Source organism: Rhinichthys klamathensis, unplaced genomic scaffold (assembly GCF_029890125.1).
Source record: "Rhinichthys klamathensis goyatoka isolate OS25496 unplaced genomic scaffold, OSU_Roscu_1.1 h1tg000269l_1, whole genome shotgun sequence".
In the NCBI taxonomy this organism is placed as follows: Eukaryota; Metazoa; Chordata; class Actinopteri; order Cypriniformes; family Leuciscidae; genus Rhinichthys; species Rhinichthys klamathensis.
Genome location: NW_026606789.1, coordinates 3,247,981 through 3,263,248, shown reverse-complemented (window position 1 = coordinate 3,263,248; position 15,268 = coordinate 3,247,981). Strand labels below are relative to the sequence as shown.

Here is a 15,268-nt window from a genome sequence, read left to right as displayed (position 1 = left end):
AATGGCTGTTTAGTCAGTTTGCACTTCATGGTGATCTATACCTATAAATATACTTATAGATTATGCATTTTCAATTCAGATTCATAAGAAAGTTCACAATGTCTCTATTCAGGTCTAGTTTGTAAATTCAAGTCATACTTAGCATTCAAGTTGCTAGTAAATTTCACAAATAATTCAAATGAAATGACAACGCATTGAATTAAGCATGAGTTTTTGCATAGAAATACTGAAATGGCATTTACTTGTAAAGTATAATCAAATAATCTTTGTTTTATTTACAAATCTGAAAGAAAGAAAAAAACATTTACATTGTTGTACCAACTGTCACGTTTCAGTTCATGTTTGGATTTTCAGTTGGTATTTTGATTGGTTCCTGTTTTCCTTCCTTCTTTCCCACCACTCCTTAGTTGCCGAGGACACCTTGATTAGGAGTTTCAGTTCAGCTGTATTAGTCGTTAGTCATGTCAGCTGTGTCTTGTTTCTTTAAGTAAGTCCCTTTAAGCCCTGTGTTTTGTCCTGTTCAGTTGTTTGTTGTGTGATGCCAGGTTGTTCTGTTCTAAATTATACCTGAGTGGTTAATCCTGGTAGTTTCGTTTCTTTATGTTCTTGCAAATAAAAAGAGAACTGCTGCAATTAGATCCTCCTTTTAGTTCACTAACTAGTCTAAAATAAATGTTTAATATGTTGAGCTCTCAAAGCCCAGTGTAACTAACCTGGGGCCTGTACCATGATGGTAGTTTAACAAACTCAGGGTTGCAGGATTAGTTTCGAGTTGACAAAACCAAACCTATCCAACCAGGCTTTGTTGGGACCATGATGCTGATCATCAACTTTCTCTGTCAACTCAGGCTTTGATCCTGAGTTTAGGTGTGGCATATAGCGAACAGCCAATCACATGCTGAGAAAGAGTAAAACTGCGATTAATTTCTCGTGAGAGAAGCAGCGTGATTCACTTCTCTCTTCTGCAGAATATTACGAGATTGAAAAATATAAAGAATTTAAACAAATTTACACAGCAAGAAGAAAATAGCTGTCTATGAAAGTGGACAACTAAAAGAAAAAGTCTTGCTATATCAGTGCGAGTAAAAGTTGTGAAGTTAGCTTATATTTGATAAAGGTAGAGAAAATGTAACATTTAAGCTCACATGTAGTCATTTTATAGCTTTATCTATTGATTCTGAAGCGTATTTATATTACCTTTATATATTTATTCAATTAAACTGCGTAATAATAATTGATAAACTAAAATTGTACATGTGTGATCGGTTAAGGATCATGTGGTTAGCCGTGGAGCGTAAGTTACTATGGCGATGAACACTGCTAAAAGCCAAACCACTTTCATGGTCACTAAAACCCAGGGTTGGCGCAAACTAAACTGAAACATATCGGGCTAGCCACCTAAACCGGCTTCATGGTATAGGCCCCTGAATTTCTCCAAGCAGAGATAAGAGGTTATGTGTATGTCTATGTATTACTTCAGATGTAAAAATGAGAGGGTAAAATCAAACTATAATAATTCAAACTTATTGAGAGCTGTGATTTAATTTGACTTGTAAGGAACTTGACTGCTGAAGATCTCAATGAAAGAATTCAATTATATTTTAAGTTTAAGTAATTAGTAATTATTATAGATGGCAAATAACCATGACGTGCAGACTGATTAAACATCAATTAAAACATCTTCATAGTGTGCAAATGTACTGTGATTTATTTGGTTAATTTGATTGACGAAGAAAACATTCAAAACATATTGTACAGATTATATTCTTCAAATTTATTTTCAAGTTGAACTTCAATATGAAGTAATGCACAGAAGACACCTTCAGAGAAGGCAAGAACTTGACTTTGAAAGTAAAGAATAAAGTCAATCACTAACAGTGACAATATGCAACTGCCCTTTACAGGGGAAATGTTTCATTCATGTAAACACATGCAAACATTAAAAACAATCATTTGTGCTTACAACACACAATAAAATCTTTCAAATGAAGAAATTTTTCTCATATAACAAGAGAAGCATTAGATGTATTTCAAACAATTGAAATGTAAATCAAAAGCTTTCAGTCAATGAAAGCAGTGTCGTCATCCTTTAGATGCAAGAGAGAATAAACCCAATATGGGTGAAAGACCTACAAGAGTTCAAACGTCTGAATCAGACTTTCACAATACTGTGACCATCTTATTTTTCAGGAATATAATAATCATTTTACACAGCAAATGATTCTGTACATTCTGATCAAATATTACTGGTCACACAGTTTCAATAAAACAGCCACTTTCTCTGAAAGCAGATTAAAGATCCTGCAGAAGCTGCAGAGGCGGAAATCAATTCCTACATTAGAATTACAGTCCATGCCAATCTCAGACTGGCATTATGAATTCTGTCTGATAAATCATACGGTCCTGGTGTCTCTACCAGGGTCTCCAGAGCGCCAGAGTTTCCTCTTTGCTGCTGCTCTTTGCGTCTGGTGAATGGAGCTGATGAGTGTTGTTCTCTGTGGACGGCTGCATGTGCAGGAAGTGCTTCAGAAGTCTTCTGTGGGACTGAGTCTGCACTGGACACTGAGACAGGAAGTTGACGGCCTCCTGCACACATCTGGAGTGTCCGTCATGAGCTGCATTAGAGCAGCCTGAGGGATCCTGGGAGCGTCTCAAGAAATCAAGCGTCATCTCCAGGATATCAGCTTTCTCCTGTCTGGAGTCGGGCTGTTGCTTTAGGAACTCTTGACCCAGAAGAGACTTGAGCTTCTCAATGCTGCCGTTGATACGTTCTCTGCGGATCTTCTCCACTATTGGCTTTCTCAGCTGAGGAAACATTAAGAACGTGCATTTAGAAACACTCATCCATCAGTCATATAGTTCACATTTCATAAGAATACATGATTTAGTGGAGTCAGGTGTGAAATGTTGAATGTTTACCTTGTTTGTGATTGGAAGTTGTTCTCTGCTGATGATTGATCCAGTGATTGTAGGAGCCATGGCTGTGTGTCTTGTGTTCAGATCTCTGTTAGGATCAGACCTGAGCTGTGCTGAACTCCCTCTCCTCGCTCCTCCATTTATACTCCCAAATCTCCATATGAATGTGTGAGTCTGGAGTTTGCTGGAGGTTCTCACAGTCTGCAGCCAATGGGAGCGTTCAGGCTGACACATGGCGACTGAGGCCCTTATTGCTCCAAAACAATGAGCACAGCTCTGGGGAGCAGGTGGAGGGGGTTTTCAGAAGGATGAAGACTGATTCAGCTAGTCGGCTGTGAATGTGGGAAATTTGTGACCTCGTAAAGTGATCTAAGTGACTGCAAGTCGCTTTGGTCTTTAAAGAACAGTTTGTTGTCCTGTTGTCTCTTGAGAGTTAGACATGAGCCACATGGTTCATACAGTATGTTTTCCAAAATATTCAGAGGAAAATGATACCACACACACACACACACACACACAGTATATATAATTGTATTTTTATATGACATATCCTGCATAAAAACAACAAATAAACAAAATGCAGGGTTGTTTTAACCCAAAGTTGGGTCAAATATGGACTAACCCAATTGTTGGGCTAAAATTTTTCATTTAAAAATGTTACCCAATGGCTGGGTTTTGTCCTTATTTGACCCAAATTTTGGTTGAAACAACCCAGCATATATATTTACATAGGCTATATAGATATACACATAGGCTACTTATACATAGGCCTATAGGAATTGATTTCCACTGCTTTTGCAGGATCCTTTAATCTGCTTTCAGAGAAAGTTTGTATATTGGTTTGCAAAGTAAAGAGCAAATGAAGTGTGTGCAGTTTCCCTCCCAGCTCTATGAGGTCTGAGCAGCACACTTCTGTCTTGGCAGTTGGCACACTCTCCTCACACATACTTAAGACACTTACAGCTGTCTGGCCTGCTGTCTGCTTTCTGCTGGACGACTATCTCACACTCCACTCTCAGTGAGAACCTGGGAGCGCTGGTGCACCACGGCTTCCCACACTTATTCAATAATGACGCTGATCCGACTGATAAAAGAAAGCGTGGCTCATTACACAATGTCAGAGTGACCCAGCGCTGTTCTCACAGCACCCCCAGGCAGACAGGCTCGCCATCTGGAGGCATCATTCAATTACCAGCCTTAAACAACAGCGTCCCAGCTCTAGTCTGTGCTGGAACATCATTTGCTCATTCGAACACATTTTTAGACAAAAATGTATCGTAATGTAGAAATGAATCGCATATGCAATTATATTTATAACTCTTTCATGCTTTTAAAACAAACAAGCAAAATAACCCATCGTTGTATATTTAATAAATATTTATATAAATAAATAGGTATGTTAAATAATAAATAAATAAAAATAGGAATTCCTGTTTAATGAGACTGTAAATTAAATAAACAAATATGTATATTAAAAAAAATATATATATGTACAATTTATACATATTATTCTCTTTGTTATCACCTGCTTGTTTTAGAGCTATGAGCAAAATAATCATTCATATTTGATAAATATTCATACAAATAAATATCTATTAATAAATAAATAAACTAGGAATATATTTATGTTTAATGTGTATTTTATAAATAAATAAATATGTAAATAAATAAATATGAACATTAATCTCCTTGGTATTAACTTTTAAGCTGTGTTTCATTTATTTAGAGTTATGAACAAAAAATCCATACTTTTATATTGATTACATATTTTTATTCTTAAATATGAATATTAAATAATAAATAAAATAGGTATATATTTATGTTTAATGTGTAATACATATAAATATACATAAATAAATAATATATAGAGATAAATTGATCATAAATATAAACTTTAATCTCTTTCATATCAACTTTTAAGCTGAGTTCCGCTTGTTTTAGATATATGAACAAAAAATTGTCATTTTGAATTTTAAAAAATGTATATAAATAAATATTAATAAGGAATAAATTGATGTTTAATGTGCACAATAAATAAATAATTACATGTTAAATATCACATTAATCTTTTTTAGCACCTGTTATGCTGAGTTTTGCTTGTTTTAGACCTATGAGCAATATAATCCATCATAAATATATATATTAAATAAATAAAGGAGAAAAAATGTTTGATGTGTATTTAATAAATAAAAAAATATATATATATTTAAATAGGTAATATCTAAACACTAATTTCTTTCTTATCAACTTTTAAGTTGAGTTTCACTTGTTTTAAAGCTATAAAAAAATCATTGTATATTAAATATTTAAGTATGAATATTAAATAATAAATAAATTAGAAATAAATTGATGTTTAATGTGTGCAATAAATAAATAAGTTGATGTTAAATGTCTAAACAACATTCATCTTTTTGCTATCAAATTTTAGGCTGAGTTTTGCTTTTGGACAGATGTTTCAGTGCACATTCCCACCACATATTATTGGCTGACAACATGAATGAGGTCAATGCTAATTCAGAGTCTCAATGCTGCTCTTTTAGCAATATCTCAGTCCTTGACTGACAGACTAAATAAAACAAGAGTTCCCTCCCACCTGCTCATTTGGTTCTCAGGGCCTTTGCATTATTTATTTAAACAATCCGCCCTTGCACTATTGTCAAACTGCAGTTTCCTGATTGGTTAAAAAGTGTGAGAACTTACATCTCATTAAATTCAGCCAGGCTGTGTATAAATTCAAGCCAGTGGAAAGAGAAAAGTCAATGCATATCACATCTCGACATTGAACGTTCAGAAACGACAGTCCTTCACCATGAGAGATTTGCAGAAAACGTAAGTAAACAGCCATGAGTCATGATATGATGTTATTAATAAACGTCTGTGACGGTTATAATCAAGTTTCTAGACTGAATGTATCTCATGTAAATGTTTCCTTGTCTTCCAGGTGTAAAATGATGAGTCTGGAGAGGAAATGCTCAGATGGGGTAGAGCAGATGATGGGTGTTCTGGGGCAGCGGATGCACAACGGTGTCTCTCCCACTGACCTTTGGGAAAAAACACTCTCTTTCTTCACCCCAAAGAAGACCTTGCTCTTCCACAATGGATACTCCAAGTATTCGAGGGAGACACTTCGCTTATTCCCAGACTCAGCAGAAGATGTGGCTCCTCTGTGTATTCAGTGACAAGAACCAGTGCCATGAAAGAGATGGATCTGCATTTGCCAAATCTTGGTCTGCCAGAAGTGTTGAACTGAACTGTCTACTTGAAATGGAAGCATTATTCACCTATCTTATTTTATTTTATTTTTTCCCCAGCATCATAATAATGCAGAAAAGTCTTTTGTAAAGACTAAATTTAAATCAAAATGAACGCTGAGGAGAATTTTTTATTGGTCCAGAAATGGATCTTATGTTGAGATTTGTTGTATATCAACAATTGGAGGTAATTGCTTTGATGCAATATAAAGAGAAAAATGTACATTCAGAATTGATGAATGATAAACTAAAACTATATTCCTTAATTAAAAGGAATGTTTTGTATGCTGTTTATGCAGTCTTGATTACTAAAGAGTAATCAAATTTAAAAAAGATGATTTAATGACACATTTATGCTTAATGAAAATAAAAATATATTTCTCTATAAATCCATTTCATGTGTATTACTTGCATCCTTTTCAGATTTTAGACTATTTTTCACATGGTAACACTTTACAATAAGGTTCAATTTGTTAATATTAGATAGTTTATTTTATAGATATAATATTATAATATTAGATAGTTTTATTTATTAACATGAACTACACTGCAAAAAAAGTGACTTAACACTTTTTGACTTAACTCAAAAAGTAATAAACTGCATCCATAATTAAAAAAAAATTAGTTATGTGCACTTGACAATTCCATATAACTTACTTTTTTCAACTACTTGTTATACTTGCCATATTTAGTAGTCATGTTGTGTGGGTTCAGTCTCCCACTGTGTCAAAACTAGGCCTCCAGTAGCAGGACATAAGCTGTTCTGTACTGCTCTCTTGAGGTCCCCAAGAGTCACTACAATGACAATATATTGAGCTTAAAGTTTGGGGATCAGAGCATGTCATATCATTTATATCAAGGCTATGGATATTAGGCTACTGTCTTTCGTTGAATATTTTTCTATCGTAAAAACAGTTGTGAAATAGAGGTGAGCGGGCCCAGCGTAACACGGGGCTAGTTGTAACACACATGCTTTAAAACTTTCCAAAATTAAAATATCTTTGGAAGATATCACTGAACATTTATTTAACCATAGAAAAAGTAAATGTCTTACTTAAGTAGATTTTTCATCTCTGTTTTTTTTTTTGTTGTGTTTAGCTATTTAAAATTAGACAAATCTGATATTAGGGGGCAACAGAGACACTATTTAAATCCCAGTTGCACAGGTGGGGCATGTTGTAACACCTTGTTACAACGTGCCCCTGTTAGAACCATGCTATTCTATTCTATACTTTTATTAATTCTATTGAGAAGCATGAGAAAAAAGAGAAGAGAGAAAAGACTTGAGAAAAAAGACTAATATTCATTATTAGCATGTTTTGAACTATGCTGTATAGCTGTATTTTGTAGTGTGTTTGTTGTCAAACTCAAAAATTACTTTTTTAATTATTAAAAAATGTAAAAAATTATTAAAAACTGTATTTGGAAAAATTAATAGTTGTATTTTATTGACAAAATATTTCAGTTTGTCTTATTTTTTTGATTAGCTCAGATAACAATTTATGCTGTCTTGTGGTCATGTTACAATGTGCCCCTCACATGTTACGGCCAGCAGCCATATCACCCTGTTGCCCACTGAAGCTAAGCAGGGTTGAGCCTGGTTAGTACCTGGATAGTCTCGCGTAGCCAGACCTTCAGACTGACGGCTGAAGGTCTGGAATTCATAGCAGCTTTCGTTGGCCAAGGCCCGCCCATAAGGCCGTTTGACCGACATGTAAAACAACCAATTACAGTTCGTTTCGTTCAGCGTCACGTTTCGGGGCGTGGAAATGTCCCCACAACAACAGACCGGCGTGCAACAAGTCAGTCAGCATAGAAAATCAAAGAAGGAGAAGAAAACTTCAAGAGTCTATGCCGTGAACCTCGCATACTTTTGAGAATCCTATGTTTAGCTGATCTTGATAAATGCTCATTGTCACTCATGTAAACACAACAGTTTTTCTTCCGCAATCACACGTCTGCGCTTTGTTTCCCGGGGGACCGAAAATAAACGCGACACTCGCGCCCCCCGGAAATCCGATAAAATTCAACCAATCAGATGACGACTTCGACATTCCTGAAGTGTTTCCAGTTAAGTGTACCATATGCATCAGACGTTTAGCCAACGTTCCGTGGGCGTGACGTCTGAGGCTGAGACTAGTACCTGGATGGGAGACCTCCTGGGAAAACCAGGTTGCTGCTGGAAGAGGTGTTAGTGCGGCCAGCAGGGGGTGCTCACCCTGTGGTCTGTGTAGCCTTGTGATGGGACACTATCATAGACAGTAAAAGAAATGGACACAGCGACCCCATAGACTTTAACGGAGAAAAGTGAAGTCAAATAGAAGCACTCACTTCCTGATTGCCAAGCGCACTGCGCAGGCTCACACTGAGCTTGAAGACGTAGTTGTGACGTGAGCAACCTGACTGACAGTTGTACGTCTTCTAGTAGCGGTGCCAAGAGGAATCTGAATCATTCCCTTCTGAATCTTGCAGAGCCGGAGAGCATGAGTATTAGCTGTTCATGAGCTCGCAGCAGGAGCAACTTTACAACTCTCTATTGGCTTCTCCCTTGACTTTATGCCTCCACGTCCCCCGATTGTGCGTGAGCTTCTACATCTGTCTTTACGGTCATTTCTCTTCTATGCGACAGATAGTCGCGTGTTATGACGCAATCGTTAGCCTATTTTTACAAAAACTGCTTCTACGGGGCCACAACGTAAGATACAAGGTAATGGAGCATTTTATACATTGTCGTGTTTCTTTAGAAATAAATAATGGACAAATGGAGTCTTTAAACGTCTCAGATGTAAAGTTATTCACTGTCAAAGTGACGCAAAAATGAATGGGAGTCAATGCAATGCTAACAGCAGGTGAAGGCTTGTTAGCCAATGGCGGCGCCCGGGGAGACTTCAGTTTCCGGCTGGTGGATTACCCCCTTGGACACTATAGGTATACTGTCAAAGAGCACCGTCCTTCGGATGAGATGTTAAACCGAGGTCCTGACTCTCTGTGGTCATAAAAAATCCCATAATGTCTTTCGAAAGAGTAGGGGTGTAACCCGGGCATCCTGGCCAAATTTGCCCTGTGGCCTCTGTCCATCATGGCCTCCTAATCATCCCCATATAGGCTATATATATATATAATTGGCTTCATCACACTGTCTCCTCTCCACCAATAAGCTGGTGTGTGTGTGGTGGGCGTTCTGGCACAAAATGGCTGCCGTCACATCATCCAGGTGGATGCTGCACATTGGTGGTGGTTGAGGAGATTCCCCCTTCATGTAAAGCGCTTTGAGTGCCAAGAAAAGCGCTATATAAATGTAATGAATTATTATTATTATTATGTTACAACATGCCCCTGAGTTATAGCCTTTATGAGTTCTAGCCTAGCTGTTACTTAACAAAAAACAGCATTTTTTTTACAGACAGCATGAAAGAAACTTCCACTTACAATGACACAGCCTATATAACCTAAATCCTTACAGTTTAATATTCATTGTGATTTAGACTGAAACACAGACATCAGTTGAGTGTGTCGAGCCTAAATTGGTACATCTCAGCGGTGTGTGATGCACTCGCATTAAAAAACAGGAGCATGAGGGGGACGGTTGATTTATTGCCTCCTGCTGAGGGGCAGCCCACGTGTGTTCCCTGGAGATGTGTGCAACTCATTCCACTGCTGTTCCACTGGACCCCAAAAACCTCCAACTCCACATTACTACTGTCATGCACCAATCACTCTCTGGGCTCCTGGCCTGGTTTATTTATATGATCAAACCCCTGAGAGGTGTACTGGGAATGAACCCCTCCCAGTTTAATCACACTTACAAGAATGCAATGCATGGGGTCAGAACAAAACAGCAATGTGTAGTTCAGAAATATATTTTAGTGCATGGCTGCACAGAGACATTATTTGCCAGTGTCTCACGGTGTCACATTAACCCGTGCAGAGCATAAAACGTTTTCAGAGACAAGGACAATGCATTTTCAAATTTCACAGATCAGTGATTGATATAGGCTATAATTTAGATGTTATTAGACATATTGTCCATAGACATAGACTTTATTGTCATTATACATAGTACAACGAAATTCTTTCTGATGAATCTCAGTTAAACTAAACAAAAACAACACTATGCACAGTTTTCGTGTTCATTAATTTCGATAGTGATACTATTAATTATTATACTGCTTTCTGTAATACTTGATTGTGACTGATCAATTGCGGCATTGAACGCTCAAATATATGTGTTTTATGTCAGATAAATTAAACATATCAACGTTGTTCATCGGAACACACCGGAGCTACTCGCATGTCTCTTGTATTAATCCGCAGTCTCGTTCTTTTCATATCAATAAAAGTTAGCGCCATCTCGCGACTTATTTATATAAATGGTCCTAAATGATATTAATTTATGCTACATGGATGTAAACATAAACCAAGAATGAGAACATCCAGTTAAAGACTAGCTTTGGAATTAAATCTGATAAAAGATAGACTATATTGAACATTAAGTAGCCTACTTAAAGCGTAGTTTTTCCTCTTTGTCGCCATCTCTGTTCGAAATCTGCAATTGCAGTTATTCGCAGAATTATCAACTTTATGTGGGTTGTGCCTCGGCACGGCACAGCGCGGATGAATCCAATGTTTTGAGGAGAATGTGTGGCTGTCAGTCACCGCGCCGGTGTGGATACTGTCATTCAGAATCACAGATTCTACTTTTTGGAAGTATGACCAACATAAGAATTTTCACCAGAAAATGTCGTCTAAACAAGTAAGTAACATCCACTTTTGTTCTGACCAACTAACTGAAAAAAAGCATTGTAGTAAATCGTGCTGATTAAATCTAACGATCACTTATCATTTCACGTCAAACCGTGCAAATTATACTTTGTTCTCAAATTGTTAATGTTAACAACATCAGCATTGCGTGCCTACATTTAATGTCCTTCCGATATTTATTCTTGATTTCGCATGGGCCCGGTTGCAGTCTCTTTTTTTCTGCAGCCACTCCGAAATCTTTTGCATTTTACAGCGGGTGAATCTGTTGTCACTGGTGATTGTCGTTTGAACCTTTCTGGATCGCCATCAAATTGATGTTTAATTTTATCAAGTGCTGTGAGAAAAGGCTATAAATCTCCACCTCCAACATCCTCACACCCAACATAGCCTACTAGCCGAGACTCCTTTATGTGTACATATGTGACGTAATGACGCAAAGACATGCTCGAATTTACAGCGGAAATCCACCAGTACTTCTGTAATTAAAAACATTATTACAAGCTTACCGTTTTGAATCGAGCTAAGGCAAGCGGATAGTTTTGAACACTGGCTGGTTATGTACTTGCTCAAAAATTTATTTTGGATAATTTTTAACCCAAAAAAGTGACAGATTGCAGCTTTAAGTAATTAGGTAGGCCTAATGTAACATATAGGCCTAATTATTTCATAAAATTGACAGGGACCCGGTTGGAACATCCTACAAGGTAAAAAAAAAAAGAATAAAGGATGACATCTAGTCGAGAAGACTAGTAATAATATTCACATTAATCAGATATTGGTTGCATGTCCTAAATCGCCCCTATACCCTCATATCAATATCAAATGTTATCTAGAACACAGTTCCAGTAGTGGGATTGAATGTGAGATTGAATAAGTGCACTCAATGGTTTCGGACACCAAAATGTCTGTTCCCTCAAATAGTGCCCTTTAAGTCTCCATGAAAAGTTTTTTGGCTTTTTGTATGAATATGTTAGTATATATGTTCTGACGTCAACCCGACCTTAATTTCCATCCAAAATCCAACGTCTGTCCGACTTTCATTTCCAACCAAAATGCAAAACCCCCGCAACCTGCAATCAAAATCATCCCATGACTGACGTTAGCCTATTTACTCAAGGACCTTAATTGACAGAAATGTAGAGGAGTAAAAAGTACGATATTTGTCTTTCAAATGTAGTGAAGTTAAAGTAAAAAGTTTCCAGAAAAATTAATACTCAAGTAAAGTACAGATACTCAAAAAGTGTACTTAAGTACAGTAGCCTACTCAAGTAAATGTAGGCCTACTTTGTTACTGTCCACCTCTGAAAATGACACGTACACTGTTAACAATTTTCTTGTATTTTTACAGTACAGTACTGGCAGCAAGGTTGCCAGCAAGGTACTGTATTTCGATTTACAGTAACTGTACTGTAATTCAATTTACAGTACACACGAACAGTACTGTAAACTACAAAACAGTATTGTACTGTATTTTTACAGTTTTTTTTGTCATTTTTGTCTGCTTCTGTTGTAATTTATACGATATTGTACTGTAATATCTATATTGATATATTGATGCATTATTGCAAAACATTGTAATTTTCAAATTACTAATGATATTATAACTATATAATATGTAGTTATTACAGTATATAAATCTATAGGTAATAATATTATAATGCAACTTCAGAATAACTGCAAATCAAAAGACAATCCAAACAATGTTCTTGTCAAAAAAAATTTTTATTGATCAATTACACTATTAAAACCATGTATGGTGAACGCATTTAAGAGAGAGGTTGAGAAACTGCATGACTTGCAGCTGTAGCTGGACATACTTAAAGAGATACCCTACTGGTTTTTCATATTAAACTATGTTATTCCCTTAACTAAGTCGAATTGATGCATACCTCTCTTGTCTCAGTGCGTGCACTAAATCGCTGTCTTGCGGCGAAACTTTGTTAGATCTTATCTCAGCCCTGTTCATTCAAAATACGTGCCAAGAAGAGAAGCGACCAAACACCTCCACGTTTTCCCTATTTAAATACAGTGACACGAGTAGTGTAACTCGACCTAGGACGGTGACACAAAATAAAACGTTGTGCTTTTCTAAGCGTGTAAAATGGATAACTATATTGTATGGCAGAATACCATAGCAAGTGCTTGGGAGCACTTTGACTCTGCGCAGTAATATCATCTCTCGTGAAAAGTCCGCTCCCCCCGCTGCCTCTCCTCCTCCCTCTCATTTCAACGGGAGCGGACTTTTCACGAGAGATGATATTACTGCGCCGAGTCGAAGTGCTCTCAAGCACTTGCTATGGTATTCTGCCATACAATATAGATATCCATTTTACACACTTAGAAAATTTTGTGTCACCGTCCTAGGTCGAGTCACACTACTCGTGTAACTGTATTTAAATAGGGAAAACGTGGAGGTGTTTGGTCGCTTCTCTTCTTGGCACGTATTGAATGAACAGGGCTGAGATAAGATCTAACAAAGTTTCGCCGCAAGACAGCGATTTAGTGCACGCACTGAGACGAGAGAGATATGCATCAATTCGTCTTAGTTAAGGGAATAACATAGTTTAATATTAAAAACCAGTAGAGTATCCCTTTAAAAACTTGGCTGGGATTTTGAGGTGGTACTGGAACCTTGGACCGATGACCAAAACTGAAAAAGACATGACACACAAAAACACATGACAAAATCTGTTAGCCACAGCACCAAAGATGAGCAGACAGACAGTGGAAGAGAGAAAATTCTGTAGAAATAACAAAAACAGACAAAAAAAAAAAAGTAATCTTTAGATTTTAAAACTTTAAGTTTAAAACATTGTATTAACATGGCTAATACTTACATAAAACTCCTTCCCAGGCTGCAAATTGTCCCACACTGTAGAGCTGTAAGAAATCAAAATAAATAGTATTCAGTTAACGGTTATGTGTTTCTTGTTAAGGAAATATCTCATAAATCTGCTTACAATACATCTAAGTTAGGTTAATAAAACATAAGCTTCACTTGACCTCTCTAAATATTCTAACTTGATTTTTTGGCATGCAGTTTACTTGTCTTTGTTGCCTAATAGATCATTAACTCTGATAGTCTGAAGTTTTTCAACAATTTACACCTTTATTTATATTTTTAATTATTATAATAATCAATATAACTGGGTCTCCTGCCTAAATAGAAATGAAGTAAAAGGCTAAACTGGTACCAATAGCCAATCTCTCTAAGCCCATCTCTCTAAGCCCAAATAAATCACCCATTTTGCGTTGCAAAGGAAAGTGCAGTGTTTTTAAGCCTTATTTTCACGCGTCTTATTTTGTGTCTAAACGACTTCAATTTGGTCCAGTATTGATCATAAAATCATTAAGTTCGTCATTCGGGAAACGGACTGCAAATAGGCCTATAGCAGTTTGATCAAAATAAAGATATGTCTATTATAAGTGCTTGTTTTTACCACTGACAGGCTCGGGTGTTCCCTACAGAGATAGGCCTAACAGTAAGACTAACATGTCAAATGCAGTATAATTTTATCTCGCAGACCATCGTAAAACACATTTAATTAAAACTCGACAGAAACAAAATAAAACTCACAAAAGACCATCTCGATTTCTCTTTCCACCGTTCCAACAATCACCAAATCTGTTTTGGACGAAATAAACCGTAAGGTAATGTTAATTCACGGAGTTATAACGTTAAATTTGAAAATGTCAGGACAAGCAGTGAAAGAGCAGATAACGTTAACAAACTTAACAGTGTTTTTGCAACCGTCGCTGGCTAAACTTCCACTGTCATTTCACATTAAAAGCTATGTAGGCTACACACTATAGCGTAAAATCCTTAAACCTTATTATAAAATTCAAAATTAACTTACCAAATATGCAGATATCCACAGAGTGAGATATCCGCGCTGAGTGAGTGAACTGCCGCAGTTGTGCTCTGACGTCAGTCAGGCGGCGCGCGCGCTCTCTGTTTACAGCAACCCTGTATATTTGCCTGGCATGTTACAGCCAGGTTACAGCTAGGTTACAGCAACACTAAAATGTACTGTAAAATGTTCCCGCTCAAACAAAATTACCCAGAATGCAATGCAAATTACGGTATTTTACTGTAATATAGAAATGCAGTATTGTACTGTAGGTTTTTACAGTACTGTGCTGCTAAATCTACAGCGAAAGTTAACAGTGTATAGCCTATAGTGTAATAAGACGAATGGTAACAACATTCGTCAAAACATTTCCCAAAACATACACCATTAAATCGGTCACACCTAGACCATTGTTTCAGTCAGCAAGATAAAATGAGAGCGCTTCTTTTGTTAAGGCGCAATCTTCAGTGAGAGAGCTCGAGACTGCGC

The 15,268-nt window shown here is 36.8% G+C and overlaps 1 protein-coding gene across 1 annotated transcript; it reads right to left on the bottom strand.

Moving 5' to 3' along the window:
• Positions 1 to 2,182: 2,182 nt before the first annotated feature.
• On the bottom strand, positions 2,183 to 3,162 carry LOC130102141 (transcription factor HES-5-like). Its single transcript, XM_056268051.1, has 2 exons — positions 2,920 to 3,162; positions 2,183 to 2,805 (listed from the first exon to the last, which is right to left on the bottom strand). The coding sequence occupies exons 1-2, from the start codon at positions 3,148 to 3,150 to the stop codon at positions 2,413 to 2,415; spliced, it is 624 nt and encodes a 207-aa protein (XP_056124026.1). The 5' UTR covers positions 3,151 to 3,162; the 3' UTR covers positions 2,183 to 2,412.
• Positions 3,163 to 15,268: the final 12,106 nt, after the last annotated feature.